The 26766-nt window shown below is 43.6% G+C and overlaps 1 protein-coding gene across 2 annotated transcripts; it reads left to right on the forward strand.

Annotated features, from left to right (window-relative positions):
• Positions 1 to 6209: 6209 nt before the first annotated feature.
• Positions 6210 to 26310, forward strand: LAYN (layilin). Of its 2 annotated transcripts, XM_055132758.1 has the most exons (7): positions 6210 to 6433; positions 10059 to 10356; positions 15923 to 16080; positions 18375 to 18407; positions 19090 to 19167; positions 22707 to 22809; positions 25671 to 26310. In XM_055132758.1, the coding sequence occupies exons 1-7, from the start codon at positions 6349 to 6351 to the stop codon at positions 26032 to 26034; spliced, it is 1119 nt and encodes a 372-aa protein (XP_054988733.1). In that variant the 5' UTR covers positions 6210 to 6348; the 3' UTR covers positions 26035 to 26310. The 2 variants fall into 2 exon arrangements, with proteins under 2 accessions (XP_054988733.1, XP_054988734.1); XM_055132759.1 differs by lacking the exons at positions 6210 to 6433; positions 15923 to 16080 and having other exon boundaries at positions 10103 to 10356.
• The last annotated feature ends 456 nt before the right edge of the window (positions 26311 to 26766 follow it).

Genomic DNA, 26766 nt, shown 5'->3' on the forward strand with positions numbered 1-26766 from the left:
CCAACAGCCACACACAATGGTTCCAGAGATTCCAGAGCACCGAACGCAGGTGGTGAGACAGAGCCGTCCGGAGAGCCCGCCAGTGCACACGCCCATGCGTGCCTTAGTTTTTTACATCTGCCAGCTTGTACATTCTCAAACTCTTATTTGTCTTATTTTCATTTAAAGGTTATTTTTAGAATTATTATGTTTGATCTATAGTAGGAGCATCGTATAGACAAGAAAAGAGATTTTGAGTACCAGTTTTCAAATTTCCAGTAAACAGAGATTAAAGGGAAGTTGTGAACACTTTAAAATCTTATTGTTTGGCCAGAGAGATAGTACAATGGATAGGGACGGTACTTGCCTTGAACAGGGCCAGCTTTAATTCAATCTCCAATACCCCACGTGTTCCCCCGGAGCCCTGCTAGGAATGATCTCTAAGCACTGAGCAAAGAGTAAACCCTGTGCACCACCAGGTGTGACCCAAAAACAAACAAAAAATTCTTTTCTAAAAATCTGACTTGTTTTTGGAACACAGCTAAAGTCAGAAATGAATGGCTTTTGGTTTAGGCATTCCCAGGTCTAATGCATATGTGTGTGATCCTGTTGCCAAAAGTCATGCCTGCTAGTATATTTCAGGAAAGAGGTCAAGTATTTGTCCCTTCTGCATTATCCAGCTGGATGCTTGTCAGTTCTGTGTTCCACTCCAGATTTGGGGCTCTATTTAGAGCCATCATGCACTTTGCTCTGCTCTAAATCTGGACTCTGCAACCTATCAAAGCCCAAACTTTCCAACCAATTAATTATTTTTTTTCTTTTGCAGTGCTGAGGGTTAAACTCAGGGCCTCACACATTCAAGTGAAGAACTCTACTACTGAGCTACATCCCTAGTCCAATTAATTATATTTGTCCTGATTTCCTGCTCACTGAGAAATGTTCTCTTGCCCCAGGGAAAGTATGTGCTTAATAGCCCAATGCAAACATCATTTTACCTGATAATCATATATCTCAATGTGTATATATGCTAGTCCCTTAGATTTGGTTTGAACTTTATCACATTAAGGATTAGACACTAGATCAAGGTAATTTAACCAATAAAAATTCTATTATTTCAGCTCTCAGTAACTCATCTTCCCCCATTAACACCACTCAGTACTAACAGTAATGCAATAATACTGCATAACAATGAATTCAATGTTCAGGGGCCCAAATTGTGGCTCAGTACTATAGCATATACTTTGCAAGGATGAGGCCCTGGGTTTAATATCCAGAACTACAAACAAACAAGTAAACATTATTTGGTCACATGTTTGCAGATTCACCGCCTCATCGTGGTGAGGGGGTGGCAACAGTGTCAACCGGCAGAGAGCGAACCAACATGCCACCTGCATGGCAGAGCCTGGCAAGCTACCCGTGGCATATTCGATATGTCAAAAGGAGTAACAAAAATGGGCCCCATTCCCCTGACCCTGGAAGAGCCCCCAGTAGTGAGCAGACGTCATTGGGCTACACTAGCACACGACAGGGATAAATGGAGACATTACTGGTGCCTGCTCAAGCAAATTGATGAGCAATGGGATGACAAGTGATACAAATGATGTTTCAGATCTGTTGGAGTTTAGCTGATCTAATTTTGGTCAGATAGCTCAGCTCTATGCTACAGCACCAGGAAATGGAGGGCAGGGTTCCAGTCTGCTAGTAGGTGTCTAATGATTGACTAAGATATCCCTGGATCTCATAGCATCCTATTTGGTATATACATGAACAGTTTTGAACAGCTGAGAAATCTACATGGTCTCAAAAAAAGCAAAGATCCAAGAGAACAACTAGAAATGTGTGGCCATTTTCTGTCTAGGCTCAGAAACAGAAGTTTCAACCCATTCTGTTGACCAAGTGATCTGGTAAAACACTGTAGCACTGTCATCCCATTGTTCATTGATTTGCTCGAGCGGGCACCGTAACATCTCCATTGTGAGACTTGTTGTTACTGTTTTTGGCATATAGAATACGCCATGGGTAGCTTGCCAGGCTCTGCTGTGCGGGCGGGATACTCTCAGTAGCTTGCCAAGCTCTCCAAGAGGGACGGAGGAACCAAACCCGGGTCGGCTGCGTGCAAGGCAAACTCCCTACCCTCTGTGCTATCACTCCAGTCCTGGTAAAACACAAAGATAAAATATATTTTGCCCCTTTAATGAAAGGAATTACAAAGCCACATGACAAAGGATATAGAGACAGAGCAAATGAAGAACTGAGGTCCTTAATCTACCATATGAAGCTGACTCTATACCTTAACAAAACAGACCTGGACCAAGGGTCAAGGTACCAAAGGGAGAGATCCGGAGCAGCCGTACACGAAACGGCGCCTCTGCTCCTTAAAGACTATGATCCTGGAGGGCTACTAACCACTTTTGGCACCCAGCGGCTTCTTGTAGAAATGCACCTTTACTGTGAACTGAGCTACAACCCCATGCCGTCCCGGGAGGGGAAAGGTTTTTCTCTCTCGACCTTTTCTTTTGGCAGGGCTGGTGGCAGCGGCGGCAGCGGCACCCACGTGGCAACCGCCATATTCTAGAACTCACTACCTAGAGATATGAGCTTGCAGTGACGTGGCACACAGGAGATCTTGGGATGGGGGTGTTACTGGCACGCTCTCTGCCCAGACGAGATCTGGAGCAGACACACATAAAACTGTGAACTGAGCTAAAATATCAGAAATCCAAAATCATACGGCCGCAATAGCAGCCACACGAGCTCATATATTCTTCATTCTCAGCAATGTAAAACAAATTATCAAATGACACCTTTACAGCAGGTTTGATTGTTGGGGTACAGCAGGTTTGATTGTTGGGGGAAAATTCTAAATAATAGTAGTTTTCTGTTGAAATATTGAACGTATTCAAAGTATAGAGAGAATAAAGTGAATATCATTGACCACACAGGTGGGGGGGTGGAAGGTGGGGTATACTGGGGTTCTTGGTGGTGGAACATGTGCACTGGTGAAGGGATGGGGGTCTGATCATTGAGTGACTGAGACTTGAAGCTGAAAGCTTGTAAGTTTTTTCATGTTTAATTCAATTAAATAATTTTTTTTAAATAAAGGTACCAAAGGGAGAACCAGGGCACAGTTTCATATTTGTGTCAAAGGAACAGTTTCTTTAACAAGTTGTAAGAGATACTATCGTACTGGAAATAAAGCCTTTATAGTTGATAATATCCAGCAGGCTGAAGCGATAGCACAGTGGTAGGGCATTCACCTTTCACGCGGCTGACTAGTGTTCAATTCCTCTGCCCCTCTCAGAGAGCCCGGTAAGCTACCAAGAGTTTCGTGCCCGCATTGCAGAGCCTGGCAAGCTACTTGTGCGTATTGGATATGCCAAAAACAGTAACAATAAGTCTCACAATGAGAGACGTTACTGGTGCCCGCTTGAACAAATTGATAAGCAACGGGATGACAGTGTCAGTGACAATATCCAGAAATCTGCACACTTTCTATTTTCCTAAATTATCTATTTTCCTCATATATATTTCAAATATCTATTTGATTCATCAAACCTTCACAAAACTTTTTCACATAGATATTGATCAAATATCTAAATATCTACTTGCCTCCATCAAATCTTTACAAAACTATTGGGGGGGGAAGAAGAGGGTTTGGGCCATATCCTGAGTTATTCAGGGCTAACTCCAGGTTCTGTGCTCAGGGTATCTTCTGGCAGTGCTTGGGGACTATATGATAACTGGGTTGAGGCTTTGTCCAACTAGATCCAAGCAATACAAAGCAAGTGCTTTATGCTTGCCTTGCACACAGCTGACCCAGGTTCAACCTCCAGTACCCCATATTGCCCCCTGAGCTTGTGGGGAGTGATCTCTGATTGCAGAGCCAGGACTAAACCCTGAGCACAGACAGAAAGTGGCTCAAAGACTAAATAAATAAATAAATAAACAAATAAAAGCAAGTGTCTTAACCCCTGTGCTCCCTCTCCAGCCCCTTAATTAAGGTCACATTTAGTATTATCAAGAGTTGACTGAAACTTGGCAAAGGAACTCACTCAAGGCCCTACAGATATTTTTTTAAAGGCATGGGGATCTGAGAGATATCCCAATGGTTAGGGTCACATACACTGCGCTCTCAGATCTGGATTTGATCCCTGGCACCAAATACCACACCTCAACATCAAATGCCACACCCCAGCACCAAATACCATTCCCCAGCTCCAAATCCCACGCCGCAGCACTGCCCAAGGTAGCCCTCTTGCCCACAAGTACCACAGCAATAGCTTGGTATCCCTGGCACTGCAGAGCCCAAAGTGCTCCCCCACTGGGCACTAGCATTGAATAGCCAGACCCAATCTGTCGAGTTTAGACATAACTGGTCCCGAGGCATCCTAAGCAGAGCAGCAGAAGCCAACTTAAATGCTTTTTTAAAATTAATTTATTTGTTTTATTTAACCATAACAGTTGTCTCTGTTGTTTTGATGACCAGGACTTTCTGGAAAAACTAAATTTTGGGTCTGAGATGTTCTTTAAAATACTATTTTTTCATCATTGGTTTATAACATCATGTAATTTCAAGTGTTTCGCTTCACACCTCTGTCTGTATGTGTCTTAATAGTTACCAGAAATAGTCACCCTCCACCAGAGTTCCAGTGTAATTGCACCACAAAAAGCCCCCATGGCTATGACTGTCCTGCAGGACTCTCTCTGCACTAACAAAGCAGCCTATTATCTGAGGATGCTGATATCCCTCCCTGCCTTCCCCCCAAGTCTGCATTCAGCCTGTTCGTCTAGAATTGCAGTCACTCAAACTGAGGGTAAAACAGACATCTGTGGCCATGATGGGGGCTTCTTCTGTGTTTCACAGAGCAGCATGGTGTGGGGGAAAGCCAAGGAACTCAGAACCAACTCTGCCACCGGGTACCTTAGTACTTAAGCAGGAGGCTAATTTTATTACTAGAGTATATTTAAAAACATCTTGTTTGAAATTTGCATATAAGTGGATTCAACATGGAAAGTATCATGTTAAGTGAAATAAATCAGAAAGAGAGATACAGACATAGAAAGATTGCACTCATCTGTGGAATATAAAATAACAGAGTGGGAGACTAACACCCAAGAGTAGTAGAGATAAGGACCAGAAGGTCTGCCCCACAGCTTGGAGACTGGCCTCACATGCTGGGGGAAATTGGCAGCTGAGATAGAGAAGGGAACACGAAGTAGAGGATGTTGGGAGGACCCATTCGGGTCGGAAGAAGCAAACTAAAAGTAGACTATAGACCGGACATGAAGACCACTCAATATACCTCTATTGCAAACTACAATACCCAACAGGAGAGAGAACAGAAGGGAATGCCCTGCTGCAGAGGCAGGGTGGGGTGGTGGGGGATGGGGTTGGGGTGGTGAGAGGGATACTGGGATCATTGGTGAAGGTGAACCTGCACTGGTGGAGGGATTGGTAAACGATCGCTGTATGAGTGAAATGCAAAAACACAAAAGTTCATAAGTTTGTAACTGTACATCACAGTGATTCTCTAATAAAAAAAATAAAAATTAAAAAATTAAAACATCTTGTTTCACTACAAAACTCAAAGGTAAAACACAGCTGCTGTGGGAGTCCAGGGACAGAGCAGGGTTAGAGAGGAAAGCTTTTCCAGAGCGAACTGAGACATTCTTTTCTTAGAGGGGGTCCTCTTCCAAGGCCACCTTCTGCATGATGTCTTCTGCTCTGCCACAGTGCTCTCAGCCAACTTAAGCCACCTTCTCCGCTGGCTATGCTCGCTGCCTTCCACTTCCACACTGCCTTCTTGAGCATCTGAATCTACTATGCCTTTCCCAGGGTAGCCGTCCTGACCTGAGAGGTCTCGGTACCTTTGGTCCACACTGCAGAGCCCAGGGCTGGGCGGATCTGCCTATGCCTCTGAAGCGAGCAGGAGAGATGTCCTGGTCTGGGCCACGGTGCTGTCACCAGGCTTCAGCAAAGCCAGGCAGGGATTTTCCTGGGCCCAGTGCCCCGAGGCAAACGCAGGATGGACCGCCCCGCGGAGCTAGGAAGCCCGGCGGAGAGCTGGCGCTCTCCTCTCCTCCCTCCCCTGGCGCAGGCCGGGCGTCCGGCGCCCAGTTCGCTGGTGGAGACCCGCAGGGGGCGGGGGGAGGGGGCGAGGGGGACGGGCTAGCGGGCTGGGCTGCCCTCTCCGCAGTGACGTCCCAGGGGGGCGGAGGGGCGACGGCTTGGCTCGGCGCCCAGCCCGCCTCCTGCGGGTGCCGGCTCCGTCGAGCTTAGGAGATGCTGCGGCCGCCGCCGTGTCGGTGGTGCACGACGCTCCAGAGTCCGCCCGCTCCGCCGCCGCCTCGTGCCCCCCGAGCCGAGCCATGCTGCGGGGAGCCGCGCTGCGAGCCTGGCTGCTGGCGGCGCTCCTGGCGGGGTCCCGGGCCGCGAGCGGACGCCTGCTGAGCGGTGAGTGCACAGCGGGGCGGGAGCGGGAGCTGGGCCCCGAACTGCCTCGGTGCTGAGCCCCCATGCACCCCAACTGCTGCCGACGGCCGGCAGGGCCGCGGGGTGGGTGGGGTGGCGCCCCTCCCGCGAAGGAACTCCGCGCTCTTCGACGTCCCCTGCTCCTAGGGGGAAAATCGCCCCGCGGCGCAGACCAACGCCGGTTCCCTTCGGATCCTGGAAGGATCCGAGTTCCTTCCCCAGCCCAGCGAACGGGATTCGGGGTGACGTGGGGCTCCAAGCACATCGGGGACGACCTGCCCAAGTGGTACTCGCACTCGGTGCTGGATCACCGGTTCCCCTGCCCTGCCCACGGCCCGGGGAGGGCCTCGCGTTCGGGTACGGGGAGAATGAGAGTCGTTTGTGCTGTCGGGACCTCGCCCGGTACTCCGGGTCTTTCCCTGGGGAGCAGAGGGTGGCGGGATCCAGCGGCGCAGGGAGAGCCCTAGAGGTCGGGAAAGCAGCGGGGTCGGCGGGACCAGCCCCGCCTGACTCGGGGGTGACTCTCCGTTTCCTTCCTGCGCCCTGCAGCCTCGGACTTGGACCTCGGAGAAGGTACAGTGCTCTGCTTTTCCCGCATTTTGCATCCGTGCTGCATGTCGGGGGGGGGGGGCAGGGGGGCGGGGGGCGTGAGTGGGGAGCAATATCTCGTCTCGCCCCTCTCTCTCCGCTCCACTTGGCGGGAGCGGACAAAAACCAAGGGAGACACCGGGCAATGTAAAGGCCGGCAGAGTTATCCTGCGGGCCCAGCTGACTGTCAGCACCGTTGGTTTCAGGATGGGAGCGGGGTGTGAGCGACGACAGCGGAGGAGGGAGAGGGGGTAAGTAACGGGTAGGGTAGGGCTGTGGGGCCGAGTCCGTGCTCTTGGGGAGCAGAAAGCCCTCCCACCCTTCCCTTTCCTGCCAATGAGAAGAGAAAGACTTCCTGGAGGCCGGAGAACCAGATGGTCCGGGCCTGTTTCCAGCTCTGGCTCGCTGGCACTCACCCACTTACTCGGGTCTCCAGGCCAGGCCGACCATACAGGAAACTGGTGGAAGGTGTTAGAGTTTCCCTGGATAATCCGACGGTGGAAAATTGGAACGCCAGGAAATTCAACTCCAGTCTGTCTTATACTGGGGTCCAGGCTGGAAGTTCTGGGCTCATTTGTTTTTCCTCACCAGGCTATCCTGCAGGGGAAAATCCCCATACCCCTGTCTACCCAGTACACCCCCCGCCACACACACACACTCCCTCTCTAGCGCACCCCCTTAGAGAAGTCCTGCCTTTGAGGCCCTCTAATTTGCTAATGGGCAATTCTATTAAAGTTTCTCTGTTTAGTAGCAGAAGACTGACCCCAAGAAAGAAAGAAAATACAAAACTCTCTTAACTTGTTGCTTTTTGACAAGTTTTTTTTTTTAACCAAAGCTGTTAAAGAGTAATAGAAAATAAGAGACCACAAGTGCATTCTGGATTATTTGTTGTGCTATTTCTTTTTGGCACCAAAAAGGCAGTTGTCTGTGGCATGCTGGACAGTTAGAACATAATAAAGGCTATCTGGCTCCCTGAACAGCTGCAAAATAAGTTAGGAACATAAGGATTTCCATGAGGCCTGGGAAGAGATCCTCAAACCAAAACCTCCTTCTGTGGCACTAATTCACACCTCAGCCCATGGTTGGACTTTTTCCTTACAAAGGAAAGATTCCCCTTGTTAAAATTTGGTCTTCATTTCATAGATCTGAATCAAGATACAAAGGCTGACTGGAGAGATATTACAGTGGTTAGGGCACTTGCTCTGCACACGGTCAACTGGGTGCAATCTCCAGTATCATATGAGGCCTGCCAAGCCCTCCAAGAGTGATCCTGGAGTACAGCCAGGTGTGGCAGAAAAGGGAGAGAAAGAAAGGAAGGAAGGAAGGAAGGAAGGAAGGAAGGAAGGAAGGAAGGAAGGAAGGAAGGAAGGAAGGAAGGAAGGAAGGAAGGAAGGAAGGAAGGAAGAAAGAAAGAAAGAAAGAAAGAAAGAAAGAAAGAAAGAAAGAAAGAAAGAAAGAAAGAAAGAAAGAAAGAAAGAGGGAAAGAGAGAAAGAGAGAGAAGGAGAGAGAAGGAGAGAGAGAAAGAAAGAAGGAAAGAAAGAAAAAAGAAAGAAAGAAAGAAAGAAAGAAAGAAAGAAAGAAAGAAAGAAAGAAAGAAAGAAAGAAAGAAAGAAAGAAAGAAAGAAAGAAAGGAGGGAAGAAAGGAGGGAAGAAGGGAGGGAGGGATAAGGGGAGGGAGGCTGTGTCCTTCTGTGGGCTAGGAACTGGCATTTGCTTCTTCTCTTGCTTTCTTTTATTTTTGGGATTTGGGGTCATACATTGTCATGCTACACGGAAATACTCACACCTAAGAGATAGGGGGGCACAATGTGGTGCCAGGGATGTTTCTGCATGTGAACTCTGCACTCCAGTCCTCCGAGTTATCTGCCTGCTCTGGCACATGTTACTTCTCTCAGCACCTTGTATAGAACCAGGCAGAACTTCCTCTCCAAATGGACTGACCAAAGAATGGAGTAATTAGGCTACGACTTCAGGTTCAGCAAGACTTCACACAGAGGCAAGCAAAGCAGTGTGTACTGGTGAAATCCTCAGTAGAAGCCCATCCATTTGTCTGAGATGGTATACAGCCCGCTGGATGTCATGTATGATATGTATATTCAGTCTTTTCAGATAACATATATCATTACTGCCTTAGTACAACCTGAGCCTGCAGACAAGAGGGGAGTGGGTAGTATGTTCACCATTAGCAGACATCGATAATTCTGCTGATAGCAGTGCGACCACCATATTACTTAATTTCCCTGAGGCTTTGTTTTCTCATCTGTAAAATGGGGTATACACAATAATCTACATCTGGGAATTATGATGAGGTTTCAATAATGTAATATATGTGTGTAAATGTGAAAGTCCTTAGTATAGTTCATGACACACAGTAAGAGTTCAGTAAGCCATAGCTGTTGTCTTTAAACAAGATCAGTAACAGAAACCCCAATAGATCTGATGTTTTTGCTACATCTCATGCCATAAACTGAGCGAATTATCAGTCTTGCAGCCTAGGCGGAGGGTTCCAAGGTAGAGGAAACTGCCCAACATCAGGATACCTTATCTTACCTGAAGGGACCACCAAACAGATATCCCACTTTAAACCAACCATACAATCTCTGAGACTCCCTGACTGCATGAAAATAGTGATTATATGCCTTTAAGTGAAGTCATAAGTCTCCATCTACTTTCCTTTAAAAAAAAACGAGGAAATGATGTAGTTTAAAGGTAAAGTGCCTGCCTCAATACCTTAGTTCAATCCCCAGCACATATTTAAAAAATAAAAATAAAAATGTCTGCTTTTCAAGAATCTGTAACAAAACAAATGAGCATGAAATTCTACATGACACCAGAGTTTCAATCACTGCATCCCCATGATGGAAGAGGAATCAGTTTGCTCTAAAAACCCTGACATTATAATCGTCCGTTGAGGTGTAATTGAAACTCTTGCCTATGGGGGCTTTACTTAGATGGCACTAGGCATCTCAGCTCTGATATTTTGGGGGACACTGAAATAGACTTTCCTTTTTTCCCTAGGGCAACGGGTCTGCCGGGGAGGAACCCAGAGGCCTTGTTATAAAGTCGTCTACTTCCATGATGCTTCTAGAAGAATGAACTTTGAGGAAGCCAGAGATGCCTGCAGGAGGGATGGAGGCCAGCTAGTCAGCATGGAGTCTGAAGATGAACAGCGACTGATAGAAAAGTTCATTGAAAACCTCTTGGCATCTGATGGTGATTTCTGGATTGGGCTCAGAAGACATGAGGAGAAACAAAACAATAGCACAGCCTGTCAGGATCTTTATGCTTGGACTGATGGCAGTACATCAGCATTCAGGTAAGTCCATGGAACCACAGTGGTGAACTTATATGACTAAAATACAAAAGGAAGCAAGTTGAATCCACATTGCCAGGTCAGTGGTAAGAGAAGACAGAGCTCTGCAGAGCCCTGGTGTACAGCAGACACTAGAATAGCAGAAGTGTGGCAAAGGTGGGGACTCAACCTTGGGTCTGTGTTCATCTCATATCCAGTGAGTTATGTATGGGTGGATGAAACCCAGTAGTACTGCTTCTATAGTACAAGGGCTAGAAGTCAATGGATTTGGCTATCCAGCATCAGGACCTAGAACTTCAGAGAGAGGTTGAAGGCCTATGGGGCTAAAATTCATGTTTGGGCTCCTGACTACAGGAAATTGTGATGATAGGCAAGAAATCAAAGCCAAGATCTAATTCTATCTATAGGCAAGAATTTATACCCTCCTAAAACCAACATCACTCATCACACTCCACCTTGGCACCATGGCCTTACTACCATCTTTCCTAACAAATATAACATGGACAAAAATCAAAAATATTAAAATTAGAAGACACACCTAATACAAAAAATAGTTATGAGTTATAACAAATTTACCATAGCTGATATATTTTTACAATAAAATGTTTATGCCAATGAAACCTAAAAGTATAGCCAACAAAACATTAAGAGATAGAGACTGGAGAGATAGTATAGCAGGTAGGTGTTTGCTTTACATGTGCCCGACCTACCTTCTATCCCTAGTGCCACATATGATATCCCAAGCCCCGCCAGATCCCTGAGCACAGAGTCAGGAGTAAGTCCTGAGTACTGCAGGATGTGCCCTAAAACAAAACAAACAAACAAACAAAAAGATTAACATATATAATATGTGGGGCTGGATAGATAGTATAGCAGGTATGACACTTGCCTTGCACCCATGTGATGTGGATTCTATCCCCAGCATGCCATATGCCCCCCCAAGCACCACCAAGAGTAATTCCTGAGTATGGAGCCATTTAATAACCCCTAAATATTGTCAGGTATGACCCAAAACTTATATATGTATATCTATACATATGTATGTAACATCTCTCTCTAAATATATATATGTATATATATTTACCTGTTATATTTAAGACAGCAGATGAGCAACTATCAAGGTCTATCCATTATGTTCATCAAACCTGCATCTTAACCTGCATTCTAGAATCAGTAGCTTCTGAAGGATTCTCATGGAACTCTCTTCCTAGAAGAATTTCTAAAAGGAAAATAGTAGGATGAACTATATGTCCCACCACTGCAGCTGGTCCCAGGGCCATTACTGATACCGAATGATCTCCCTTCTTTAATGCTCAGTTTAGACTCCCTCACCTTCTGCTCATGGCACCTAAATGGCTTACCTTGTGACATGATCTAGACCCTTATCCCGAGTCCACTTGTAGTTCTCAAGCTGCAGTGATCGCAGTTTTTTATTTATCATCTAAATTGGGCAAGTGTAAAACAAGAGTACCCAAATAGATAATCTGGGCACCTTTCATAATGTATAAAAACAGATCTACCTTCTCTTTGTTAAGGGGCATTTTCCTTCAGCGGCTCTCTTTCCTGTGTGTTTTGTTTTATTTTGGGCTCACATCACTCAGTGATGTTCAGGGCTTACTCCTGGCTCTGTGTTCAAGAATCACTCCTGACAGGGTTTGGGGGACCATATGGGGTGCCAGAGATCAAACCCAGATCCACTACATGCAAGGCAAGTGCCCTACCACTGTACTACTGCCCTGTCCCCAATGGTTACTCTTCTTGACTCTTAGATTCCAAAATGTCCAGGTAGCAGCCATAGTTCATGGTTCAATCAGACCCTTGCTCTGGTTATTCTCCTTTGGGAGCCAAAAACTTATAAACCCACAAAGCTCAGAATTGTAGATGTGTAAGATTCACTTATTCTAAAAATAGTCCATACTAGCATCACAAGTAGGGCTATCCCTTGGTTCCCAGAACCATGTACTCTCATACTTAGGTTCAGATGCCAATATAAAAGTCACTAAGTTCATTGGCTCTTAGAGAATGATGTCCCATCAACAGAGAGTATTACCTCTCAGTGTTCCCAAAATGCTATTCCATCCTCCTATCAGGATGGCAGCAACAGAATGGTATAGTATGTGGTATGACTAGCAAATTCCTTGGCCAGGTGCTTACTCCCACACTTACTATGTGATAAAGTAGTTCTTTGTTCTGATGAGATGTTATATGGTATCCTGTGTTGATAGATAAAATATTGAAAAAGCCTTTGGATAGCCATTCTGCACAAGTAGTTAACTATATATACTATATGTACAAACTGAGATTTGGCCATAGAAAGGATGTCCTTTTCCCCTTGAGCTTTCAAGGACATCTGTGAGCATGGCTGTTTTTATCCATTTGGAGTTGTAGTTGGCTGACCCATTCACAAATCAAGCTTAGTCTGATCTATCAAGGATCCCCTTATGCAGCTAGAGTGTAAGCTAAGGGAGAGCCTCTGGTATGATAGTGGTAATTGTCATTAGATCATCTGTTTAAATGGCTCATATGATGCCCTTTAGTCCTAGATATACCTCTTCCATATTATAATTGATTGGTTCCAGACATGCCAAGCTCTGGTGAGGTCTGTCTAATAGTACAGACATTGTACTATTAGACATAATTGTCTAACTACATACATCAAACATAATTAGCAAGTGGAATTTCATGGTCTCTGTGCCTGTTGCCTTGTAGCAAGCAAGAGGTTGTTTTGCAAAAGATGAGTCTTTCTCAGCTACAGGTGACATGGCCTTACCACAGAATCCTAGGAGTCTGCATTGATTCTTTCATTAAGTATTGTCAAAAATTCCATATGACATTATTTTTATCACCACTGATCCCTCCTATATTAGTGTCTCTGGGTAATATGGCCAAGTAGCAAATCAGCTTACACCACATCCTAAACTACTTGAGTTGCTTTCTGCTTTAGATTCTTACTCAAAGACAACCATCTTTTTAATTTACTGGTACATGGACCAATACAGTATCCATAGGTATGAAATCCTCTGCATTTAGAACCAAAAGAGACCTACTAGGCATTATGTTTCCCTCTTCAAGTTATTGGAAGACACTTCAAATTATTGCAAGATGCAACTGTCATGTCCTTTAATTTTTAAAATATGTCCTGGCATTCCTTAGATCGTGACGCATCTAAGCCATTATTACAAAGTAGAAGTTTCTGAATCTTTATAAAATTATCTTCAACCTCTTCAGTGTACTGGAGGATATGAGCTGAGTCTAAGTTCTGCAATGCATTAGTCACTTTCTGCCTGTCTGATTCAGTCCACGTCATGATAGCAAAATAGGTGGTATATTGCACAGTTTTCCTGCAAGATGTCTGAGCCACCAACTCTCTTCACATCATATTATAACAGAAGGTAGGAGAATTCATATAACCTTTTGGCAAAAACATAAATACATACTTTTATTCACTCCAAATGAATGTTAACCACTTATGATTCCCTTGCTGATATATGTGGGAAAGAAAATTATCATCAGATCTACACACTAGGTCCCTGAGGGCATGTTAACCTGCTCTAGCAAAGATGCCATATCTGGCAAAGCAGCTGTAATTGTAGCTTCTTGGTTGAGTTTGTTCTCCTCTGGTACCCTCATAAACCCCTTGGGTTTTACAGGAACCAAAGCCAAATTTAATTAACTACATTAAATAGATGTACTGTGAGGGAAATCATGTTTGCATACCTCAAGCTTTCAAGTTGCTGCTACTTTTGACATTTTCCCCTGACAAAGATATTTATTCAGTGTCTCAGAGTAGATAGAAAGAATACAGTTTCAGAGACATAATTTGATCTTCTTCATCATTATAGCTTTTAACCCTAAAAGGAACCAAAGTGGGATTATGCCAACTACTTTTCATTTCATATCATGTCTTTTCATTTCATATCCTTGAGAACTGGATAATAAACATGGAATGGAGCCCACTGGGAACTGGTTGTGGGTCAGAATTATATTTAAAATGCTCTCATTCCAGTGAGTCCTCTTGATGACATTAGGTCTGTGGGATGTAAACTTGTATCCTGTATCCACCAGTACTTAGAATGTTTGGGTATTCATCTTTCCCAGTAAATGGTTATTTGAATAGCCACAGGTCCCAATGACAAACAGGGTAAATCATTACCATGTGTATTGCTGTGGTGATAAAGGCTCCTTCCTCCTGGGAAGCTGGACTCCCAGTGAGTCCCTTCATGGCAAGCTGGCTCAGGACCAGAAACAAGGTGACAGGTATAATAATCCATTCATTCCTGCTGAAATGAAGCAACATAAAGCCATAAGTGATGAGTAGAACAAGGCAACACAGGGTAGGTGTACTAACAGGCCTTCTGGAGTTGGAGTAAAAGTACAGCAGATAGCTCATTTGCCTTGTATACAGCTGACCCAGATTTGATCCCTAGAACTCCATACGGTCCCCTAAGCACTGCCAAGAGTGACCCCTGAGCACAGAGCCAGCAGTAAGCCCTGACCACTGCCCAATATGGCTCAATATGGCCAAAAACAAAAGAAAGAGAAAAGGTAGAAAGAAAAATGGTCTTTAGGCAACTAATGAGAGACAAATTCCAGCTACCCCGGCACAGTAACCAAGTTTAGTTACTGTCCAGTCCAGGGAGTGTAGCATAAAATTTTCCACTTGAAAGTAGCAACCAGCCCTCAAGCAAAGCCTTTCTGGGTTGCTACCAGAAGACCTCCAGGCCATGTCTAAGGAGGGACTTTCACAGAGCTACATAGAACGGAAAGACCCAGCTTAAACATCTGGGCACCAAGGCACAATCTGGGCCCAGGAAGGAGACAGTTCAGATGAGTAGCCTAGCAGACTATGAAACCCCATCCTGAGACAACACCTGAAGTAAATGCTCATGGCCTGTAGACTTTCTGCCATCAAAAGTCTTAAGCCAGGACATGCATGTCCTGCATTAAAATCCAAGTGCCACTAGATAGTGGAGCTGAGGTTACCCCATTCAAGAACCAGGGAGACAAAACAAGAAATCAGGCTGAAGAGGCACATCAGACTGATGAAGTGAAAATAACTGAATATGACTTCTAACCTCATCCCTCATCTGTTTTGAAATCCTCTGAAGTCTGAAAAAGCTTATTTTGATGCTGAATTTTCCATCTGCTTCCCAAGGTTAGGATAGGAAGGCAGTTATAGCCACTGAAAAATGCAGAGAGATGGGAGAGACAAGCAACTCTAGATGAGATAAGTTATATATTATATCAGGGCAAACAGACTGAAACAGAGACAAACAGACCCTCACTACTAGCTGCTTTGTCTTTGTAAATACTTTACAGACATTATCACATGGTAATAAGTTCCTCCATGCAAAGAGGTCATGTCAGATGATTGACTATGATGTCCATATTAGAACATGTGTGGTACTACTTATTGACAGGACTTCAATTCTCTCTCTGTCTCTCTCTCTCTCTCTCATACTTAAATAACATTGTAAGTTTATGGCTCAGTAGAACTTGAAAGGAAAGAAAAGACTTCCATGTCATGGGGTATCCTTCTGTTGCTTCCATTTTGACCCCTTTCCTACAGGAACTGGTATGTGGATGAGCCTTCCTGCGGCAGCGAGGTCTGCGTGGTCATGTACCATCAGCCATCGGCACCCGCTGGCATCGGGGGCCCCTACATGTTCCAGTGGAATGACGACCACTGCAACATGAAGAACAATTTCATTTGCAAATATTCTGATGGTAATGAATTCCCTCCCAATTATGTAGTTGAATTCTTCACCTCCTCTCCCATAAGCAGCTGCTAGTTCCAAGAATTTTTACTGTGGTCTCTGAGAAAGTTTGTTGTGAATGCCAGCAGTGATAAACATGGAGATTTCTTGTAAAGGGAAATGCAGACACTTCTTTAATGAGAGTTATTCTAGGAAGAGAAAAGGACAACAGATGCTAAATGAGGGGATGAAGAAAACAAAGGGTCTGACTTATGCACAATTAAAAAAGAATTATGAGACCAGGAAACAAAATGTCCTCCAAGAGGGCAGCCACAGATTCTTGATGCTTTCCACGTGTGAGGCTGACTGTAGGAGCTTAGAATAAGAAGAAATGTGAGAGGAAGCTCTCATCATTCTCTAAAGTCTCCTAATAGTCATGTGAAGTTACTTACTGGGGCTTTTAAGGAATTCGAACAGTGATCAGAGGAGGTAGATGCTAAAGAACACCAGTTTCAGTGATACTGGGCAGACAGTGATCACTCATATGAGCAGGCTTTAAGTCCCCATGCTAGATTATATTGATACCTTGCAACTTCAACTTACATTGCTTTGTTCGTTCTATCTATTTGGGGATTAAATAATCCTTTCACTTTCAAATTTTGTTTGAAGTTGACTATGCTTTTGCTGCAAATTTTGCTGCCGATTTTTTTTTTCAATTTTCTGTCTTTGCCCCTTTGAATAATTCTTTCTTCTCTCCAGAGTTCTGGCCCTCCCCGTCAAACACAGTTGTCTTCCTTCAGCAAGGGAACTGCATAGACCAGGGTTGGGTTCTTTAGCAGATGGCTTCTTCAGAGAGATAAAACTAGGTGCTTATTACAAATGGCTTTCCACCACTTTTATTAATTATCCCCCATTAGCTCCATGACTTAAAATTTTGCACTTTTTTTTTTTTTTTTGCTTTTGGGTCACACCCGGCGACGCGACGCACAGGGGTTACTCCTGGCTCTACACTCAGGAATTACTTCTGGCGGTACTCAGGGAACCATATGGGATGCTGGGATTTGAACCCGGGTTGACCACGTGCCAGGCAAATGCCCTGCCCGCTGTGCTATCACTCCAGCCCCTTCTTTTTTTTAATTTTTTTTTAAATTTTGCACTTTTTAATGTTTTTTGAAATGTGAGTTTTTTATACATGAGCTTTTATATCCTTTTCATTTTCAAAGGACCAAAATTTAAACTTTTTTAAAAATATGCTTTATTACTTTTGCTTTTGCCTGTAGCAGACTGAATCCTGGTAGGGGATGGGGGGAGGGGGAGATGGCACACTCAGAATTGAATGAGGAAAGTGACATAGAAAGCCATTTGGAAAATGGCTGATCAAAAACATAAGATGGTGATGTGCCCAGCCACAATGAAAAAGCTAATACCATTCCCAGGCCCAAGCAAAGGGAATGGTTTTTAACAGAAACCACAGAGAGCTTGAAGTCACAGAAAAGCCACCCATCGAAGCTCTAACCTAAGAATCCAGATACCGTTTATGACAGTGATGTGGGAGAGGGGAGGGGGATAGAATACCAGGACATGTCTCTTCTGCTTTCTCATCTCTTGCCTCTGTCTCAGTTAATTAAGTGCAATCTGAAGCCAAAGGACACAGCAACACCCCATGATAAGGATCTTAGAGATCAGCCCAAAACACAAAGAAGGATAGAATATAGATCTGGGAAAGGGAGGTGGGCACGTGGAAAAAATAAGCATATTGTTTTTTGACTGGCTACTCGTCCTTCAGATAAGTTCCCACACCTCAGCATGCCATAAAAGGACGGAAATAATCAGATCCTGGTCTCTCCATGCCTCCTACTTTTCTCAGAATCCCATTCCCTTTGTACTCTATGAAATACCCCAAGAGTTCTTCACTGCTATTCCCAGGGCTTAAATACCCTTCCCCCTTTCCAGTGATAACATTCAACCTCAGGTTCAGGTTCCCACCTTCTTTCATAAGAACTAAGTGCAACAGAGGATCCTACATTGGACCCTGGCTGATGACAGTGACACTGATGATAATGATGATGATGATGATGATGATGATGATGATGATGATGATGATGATGATGATGATGATGATGATGGTGACTATTTATGACAAATAGTAAAATTTGAATAAGGTCTGTAGATTAGATGGTAAGCTACCAATGCTGATTTGTTGAGTTTTTATCTTTGTGGGATGATAAAGTTTTGTATGAGCAAATAAATGATAGATGCTTTGGCTGCTTTCATTCAGATGGCATAGAAATTTGAGTACGATCTTTATTTTTGTTTCTTTCTCAGAGAAACCAACAGCTCCTTCTACAAGGCCTGTAGGTAAGCTCTCCATTTGAGATTTGGGTTACTTTGGATTGTTTCTTAACTTCTCTTTGTGGGTTTAGAAGCAAATATTCTTTAGACTATATAATGAAACATAAAGACCACTGATTGGTGGGGCAGGAGTGGTAGTAAAATATTTAGGGTGTATTTCTTGCATGCGAACAACCAGCTTTGATCCCTTGCACCCCATATGGTCCCATGTGGGACCTTACCAGGAATGAACCTTAAGTGCAAAGCCAGGAGTAAATCATGAGCACTGCTGGGTGTGGCCCAAAAACAAAACCCCCAAAAATAAAGACCACAGATATTATCCCTGACCATTGAAGAGTTATAGACCACATCTGGCTATGGCAAGTAGCTTATTTCTCTCTCTCTCTCTTCTTTCTCTCTCTCTCTCTCTCAAAACAATAGTTCCAAACTTAGTTTGGTATATTATTTGTTATAACTATCTGAAAGGAATAATTCAACCTAATGAGACAAGAAGTGAGCCAAACTAATAACTGTTGTTTCTAGAAATGAGCCATAGCTTTCCCTTTGGCACCTCAATACTTTATGTGCCTTGATGCCTGTTGGTTGTTTCAGTACCTGATTCTTAGCAACAAAGATCACATTATCACGTACAAAGATTACGTTATCACCTTATCACATTCTAAAGTACACTATTTTTTTCCACGTGCAGGAATAGAGCCAGCAACACCTACATTTTCAGAAGACATACAGAAAGAAGAGGACAAAGAAACATTTCAAGAAAATAAAGGTAACAAACTGGTGAGATATTTCAGGGGTTTAAGTTTATATTTTACATGCAGCTGACCTAGGTTTGAATCCCCAATACAACATGGTTCCCCAAGCATTTCCAGGTGTAAGCCTGAAGGTGCCCCCAGTACCTCTGGGTATAACCTGAGTCATCCCTGACATTGCTGAGCCCAAGCTACATTGCTTCTTAGGTCCTAGAGGTGGACATGAGCCCAGATGGCCCAGCATCACCAGAAGTGGCCCCCAGGTTCCACGAGCTCTGACGAGGAGATTCTCCAAAAAAAGAAAAAAAAGAAAAGAAATATATGTAACGAACTCTCCTGGAAAAACTAGAAAATGGGACTCTGCATCCCAAGTTACCCAGTGTTACATTTCTTGCTCTGTTCTTACCCCACAGCTACTTGAAAGCTGTAGCTGGAGCTGGAGCAATTATGCAAAAACTACATTAAACATTAACTTTAATCAACGAGATAAGAGGATAAAGCTAGCCTAAGGCAACGGGGGAAGTTAAGCTAGACAAGCGGTGAAAAATATGGATGAAGACAGAACCTTAAGAACCATTAAGAAGTCATGAGGTGGGGAGTAGGCAAAGGAGGGGGTCTGAGAGATTGATGTAAAGAAATAAAACCATAAAGTTCCAGTCATGATCTATAACATCCATGATTAATAGCATTTGTGAAACAAACAGGGGAAATGGGTAAAACATTCTAAAAGTTAGATAATAATAGGTCTGGAGCAATAGCACAGTGGGTAGGGCGTTTGCCTTGCACACGGCCAACCCGGGTTCGATTCCTCTGTCCCTCTTGGAGAGCCCAGCAAGCTACTGAAGTATCCTGCCTGCATGGCAGAGCCTGAAAGCTACCCGTGGCATATTCGATATGCCAAAAACAGTTAACAACAAGTCTCACAATGGAGATGTTACTGGTGCCCGCTCGAGCAAATCGATGAGCAACGGATGACAGTGACAGTGTAACAGATATAAAAGATAAAAGAAAATGAGAAGAACATTTTAGATTACAAATGGAATATTCAAGAGCAAGTTTTGTTACTGGGAAACTTTTTTTAAAAAACACTTATTTTTCTGAGCTTCAATTTAATCATTTGCATAATGGAAGTAATAATCTTTTTATTACGAACCTAAAAGTATTACTGTGCCCATAAATACAGTATAATGCAATACTATAATCTAATTCAGAATCCTTCACTTCAGTTCACTGAATTCAGTCTTGTTAAGGGTTCAGCTCCCAACAAGTCTGCTTAATTTTATTTAGAACATCAACAACGAGTTAAAGAGATCCCAGGACCCCCACACTTCTGATCAGCTGACCGAAATCCAAGGAATATTTACAGTCCCTTCAGATTTGATAATTTACTATAACTCACAATTCAGAAAAACATTATATTTATGACTACATTTTACTATAAAGGATACAAAGAAAAGCCAAATGAAGAAACCCATAGGGTAAGGTCTATGGGGGTTGGTTCCCAAAAGGGGAGCTTAGCTTTTGAGTCCTTTCTCTATCAAATCATCATCCTTCCACACATTAACTTCACCCACCACTGAGCTTCGGTGTACAGACTTTATTGAATGTCTGTACACCAAACATAGACCAAACACCAAACATAGCCCATACACCAAACAGGTATGTTTGACTTGTTCATGAGCCACAGAACTGAATTCAATCCCCTTATAAGCCTCGCTTCTTCGGCACTAGCACCACCACCCCATCCATCCGCAGATATTTCTCCTCAGCATAGACTCTGAGTGGCCCCTGAAGAACAAAATCACTGCTATGACATGGGCAACCCCACGTATTTCTACCCTCCTTCCCGAGAACCAGGGACAAAAGCCAGTCAAATCCTTCACTACATAATAAATACAATGTATGAAAAGGCTTTGAAAAAAGTACAAAGTGCTTTGTTGTTTGTTTGTTTTTTATTTTATTGAATCACCTTGGGATAGTTACAAGCTTTCATGTTTGGGTTACAATCACACAACGATCAAACACCCATCCCTCCACCAGTGCACATTCCCCACCACCAATATCCTCAGTATTCCCCCCCCTTCCCTATCCTCCCCCTGCCTCCATGGCAGACAATATTCCCCATACTCTCTCTACTTTTGGGCATTATGGCTTGCAACACAGACACTGAGAGGTCTGATAAGGGATTAATATCCAGGATATACAAGACACTAGTAGAATTGTACAAGAAAAAAAAAACCTCCAACCCCATCAAAAAATGGGGAGAAGAAATGAACAAAAGTTTCCTCGAAAAAGAAATACAGGGGGCTGGAGCGATAGCACAGCGGGTAGGGCATTTGCCTTGGATGCGGCTGACCTGGGTTCGATTCCCAGCATCCCATATGGTCCCCTGAGCACCACCAGAAGTTAATTCCTGAGTGGATGAGCCAGGAGTAACCCCTGTGCATCGCTGGTTGTGACCCAAAAAGCCATAAAAAAAAAAGAAAGAAAGAAATACAAATGGCCAAAAGGCACATAAAAAAATGCTCCACATCGCTAGTCATCAGGGAGATGCAAATAAAAACCAACAATGAGATATCATCTCACACCAAAAAGTACAAAGTTCTTTGATAAAAGTACAAAGGTGGGTGGCATTTTATTGCTCATTATTATGATAGCAAGCATTTAGAGTTTAATTTTGATTTGGATTTTATTTGTTTTTTTTCTGTTTTAGTGTTTTGTGGTTGTGAAGTTTGCAGTCTTGTAAAAAAAAAAAAGAAGAAGGGAAAGCATCTGGGTGACTGGCAGAAAAAAGGGAGTCAGTTCTTAATTCTTAATTCCCAAAGTCTTTAAGGGGAGAGTCACTGGTTCTAAGCTCTAATGAACAGGAAGGTCAGGAGCAAGAACTTTAAGTGCTAGTCACAGTCATGTGGTTCATGGACACAACTGGAGCCAATTAGTCTTAGTCAAAGGCACTGGGAAGGTTCTACAGGCTGATTCATATGTTTTGGGTGACTTTCCCTTTCCTGATTATAAAATACTGAGAGTTCTGGCTTGCTTCTTATTCCTTCCCTTTTCCGCACACCATTTTAGTTTCCTGCCCATACGGTCAAACACATCAGCACTCCCCAAGTATCCCCTATGTTGTTATGAGAGGAAAGACAAGAAAAGAATCTCTTTCGGGGCTGGAGCGATAGCACAGTGGGTAGGGCATTTGCCTTGCACGTGGCCAACCCGGCTTCCATTCCCAGCATCCCATATGGTTCCTTGAGCACTGCCAGGGGTAATTCCTGAGTGCAGAGCCAGGAGTGACCCCTGTGCATCACCGGGTGTGACTCAAAAGGAAAAACAAAAAGAATCTCTTTCCTCTGGAGGGAAAAATTTACTTTCTGATAGATTACAAGGGACTTCAAAATTTAAAGTTCTCTATTATTCTGAATAACAAGACTGGTAGAAAGCCTCATTTATTAAAACTAGGTTGATTTTGCTAAAAGAAACATTAGTGCTCTTTTTTTGTGCCTGTTTTGAAGTACATGAAAACATCATTAATGCGAATAATGTGCATTCCTCCTTTCAGATGTTGCCTTGAATCTTGCCTACGTCCTAATTCCCAGTATCCCTCTTTTCCTCCTGCTTGTGGTCACCATATTTGTATGTTGGATATGGATCTGTAGAAGGAGGCAAGTACAACCGTTATCCTGTAAACCTTTGAATCTTCTAAACTCTTTGAGATTTGAATGCAACCATGTTTGTTTCATGAAAAACCACAGAGGCTAGGAGAGAATCGCCCCTGCAGATTTGAGAGTAAATTTTCTGCTAGTCAGGATTTCTGAAGTAATTAAGCATTAATTACTTAAGTAATTAAGTATTAAGCAATGTGCTTGGTTATGATCAAGATAGTGATCATACATTTTCTAGGGGTTTTTTTTTGTTTGTCGGTGTAGAGTGGGGGGGGGGAGACTTTTAACCACATAAGTGGTAAAGCTGAGTGATATTCCCCCACATTTTTCATGTAATGTATGCCTCATGGAATGTATATATGCCATCCCAAAAATTGTTGAGTGAATTAAGAAATGTCTAGTGAGTGTATGAAAATTTACTATTATAAAGCATTCTAGTAAGCACCTAAAACTTACTTCAAATGAAATAGGTAGATCCTTATAAATTGATTTTACTTTCAATTGAATATACTAGTTCTCTAAATATTATTAAATAACTACACCAAGTCACAGATAACACCTGTTTATAAATTACATACCAAGATTTTAAAAATAATTTTTTCATTACAGTTTAGGTAACGTGGCTATAATATTGTATATATATATGTATATATGTATCAGCACTATATACTGATGTACAAAGTGGTTGGGCTGGAGCGATAGCACAATGGTAGGGCATTCACCTTTCATGCAGCCACCCCTCTCGGAGAGCCCGGCAAGATACTGAGAGTATCGCGCCTGCATGGCAGAGCCTGGCAAGCTACCCGTGGTGGATTTGGTATGCCAAAAACAGTAACAATAAGTCTCATGATAAGAGACGTTACTGGTGCCCGCTCAAACAAATCGATGAGCAATGGGTTGACAGTGACAGTGACCCATCACCACAAAGTGCTCAGGACCCTCCACCATTATCCCTTTGTCACTTCTAGTCCACCTCTTCATTCCCACGCACCCTTCCCCCACTACTTGGTAATCTGAGTTTTATAATCCAAGGGCAAGGATTTGCCAATTGTTTGATACTATCTATTTTCCCTTATTTGTCTCTCTCTTTTTTTGGTAGGGGGGTTCTTTTCTTTTGGTGGAGGGGGTCACGCCTGGCAATGCTCAGGGTTTACTCCTGGGACTGCACTCAGGAATTACTCCTGGTGGTTGTCAGGGGGCCATATGGGATGCCGGTGAATTGAACCTGGGTCGGCCACATGCAAGGCAAATGCCTTCTTTGTTTCTTTATATATCATAGTGAGTGAGATCATCTAGTTGTTGTATTTCTCCTTCTGACTAATTCTGCTTCTGTGATACCCTCCAGTTTCATCCATTCATTGCAGTGATCAGCAATGTGTCATTTTTTCTTATGATATGCCACTATATCTAAAATGCCTGAAACATTTTTCAATTACCTCTTTAGACTCATCATGGTATACTTAAAAAGGTCGGGTGTTCCCCTTTACAACAGGTAAATTCCTCTTTTAGAACTGGATCTTAGCTAAGTTCAATTCTCTTTGATGACCAATTTGAGTGGCATTCAATTATTGTAATAATTTTACTTATTTCCTTTTAATTTAAAATTTGAATTATGTTCAAAATAGTACATACATCTTTTTCAGCCTACAGTTGGTTCTTGGTTTCCTTTCCTTCCTTTATGTAACACATCACAGATCTGGAAATTGTTCCTTTGAAGAGAAGTCTATCTATCACAGGGATTTTTTTTTTTTAATCCTTTTTGGTGCCACAGATCCCTGTGGCAGACTCATGAAGTCCATAGACCCCTTCTCGGTATGCTATTTTTAAATACATAAAATAAAATGCAATGGATTACAAGGAAAGCAATTATACTGCTCCATATTTAGTGAAATATTTCCAAAAGTGATTACTTAGTTCAGTAACATATGTGGTTCTTTATTTACTGTTAGGTATAGTTATCATAATTTTGTAATCAAAATTAGCAGACTATATATTGGGCTGGGGTGAAAGTTGGTGGTGCTCAGGGCTTACTTCTGGCTCTTTGCTCAGGGATCACTCCTGGGGTGCTTGGGGTACCACATGCAGTACCAGGGAGTGAACTAGAGTTGGCAGCATGCAAGACAAGTACCTTACCCCCTGTACTATATATCTCTAGTCCCAAAGCCAAATTTTTAGGGGGGCTTCCTCAGTAGTACTTGGGTGCCGAGAGACTACTCTCCATGACACTTGGTCCAGTTGTGAGAGTCTGACACTCTGTGCTCTGGTCAGATAATGCAGTGCTACTTGCACCCCGTGGTGGCTCAGGGGCCACAAGGGCCACATCTAGCAGTGCTTGGAGTTGAGGCCTTGTACACGCAAGCGTGTGTTCTACCCTATGAGCTAACTTCCACCCTGAGCAGAGAGCAGTTAGAAGATATTTCAAGGCATGTGTAATAACTGTAATGGGATATGTAAATATCTATGATTTTTTTATAGAACCAATGATACTACTTTTTCCTACTTGGCCTTATTGTCCTATATTCATAACTGAACAGCAGGAGAAAGTTCACTGAGATGAGGTTTTTTAAATGTGTTCTTCTTCCTCTTCAAGTTCAATACATGAATCTTGTAGAGGCTGTGGGACCTTGGGATATCCACCCCTGTTCCATACTCTGAGAGCAGGAATGACTGCTCACCCCTTTAAACATAGTGACACTCTCCTGTTTTGTCCCTCCCACACCCGGTCCCTGGCTGTCCATTTGTCCAGAGAGAAGATCAACGAGTGGCTCCCCACACAATTTCCTCCTGCCTACTCAGGAAGAGCTGGGGATGTTGGGGTCCCCTTGTCTAAAATATTCAGCCCTGGTTTACTTTCCTCCTAGGAGAAGGGAGGAGTCAGGCACCAACACGAAGGAGCCGCATACCATCTGGCCGTCCCCGCACTCCGAGAACAGCCCTGACCTAGAGGTTTACAGTGTCATACGAAAACAAAGCGAAGCGGATTTAGCTGAGACCCGGCCAGACCTGAAGAACATTTCATTCCGAGTGTGCTCAGGAGAAGCCACACCGGACGACGTGTCTTGTGACTATGACAACATGGCTGTGAACCCATCGGAGAGTGGATTCGTGACTCTGGCAAGCACGGAGAGTGGCTTTGTGACCAATGACATTTATGAGTTCTCCCCAGAACGAATAGGGAGGAGCAGGGAGTCCGGGTGGGTGGAAAATGAAATCTATGGTTATTAGGGCACAGAGAAGGAAGCTTGAACTGATAAGAAAGGGAAAGAAAAGAGAATTAAAAGTCTCCTATTTTTCAGAAGGTAAATACTCAGCGAGGGTATGGAAATATCGGGAGCAGACTCGGGGGTGGGGTAAGCTTGATCCTCGTTAGCCCCTCTTGGATCCCCAAGTTTGGACTATCTCCCTTATTCCAGACACATCCAACTTGACCTTATGAGAAAGTGCGGTGCCCAGAGTGAAAAACAGATGTCAGATTATTGGTGATTTCTGTCTTTCCAGGGATTGCACATTCACTGACAGTGCTCAGGTTGGGGTTGGGGGAGGGGGGTGGAAGGGGGAGCTGTGAGATGGGTTTTATCTCAGGGTTCTGTTTTTCTTGCTTTGTGTAGGTCACACACATCATCATCAAGAGAGAGAAAACACAGACTCTCTCAAAGCCCACAAATAGCAGCCTCGGGCTGACCTGCACATCAGCAATTCTTGTATCATTTTTTGTTTCTGCAGAGAATCAAATCAAATAAAAAGCAGGAAGCAGAATGTTAGTCAGTCTGTGTCTACAGCCCTTCCTCCGCATGTGGCCTCGGGGGACCCTTTTTTCTTTCTCCTGACATCCAAACTTGGAAATATCCAACTTGGAAATACTTTAGGAACTAAAAATGAAATTGCAGTTAGGGCTAGTAGGCTTGTGTTCCCAGCCCGGGTCCCGCATGTTTGATTCCGTTTAAGCTACTTACAAAT

Source organism: Sorex araneus, chromosome 3 (genome assembly GCF_027595985.1).
Source record: "Sorex araneus isolate mSorAra2 chromosome 3, mSorAra2.pri, whole genome shotgun sequence".
Lineage (NCBI taxonomy): Eukaryota > Metazoa > Chordata > Mammalia > Eulipotyphla > Soricidae > Sorex > Sorex araneus.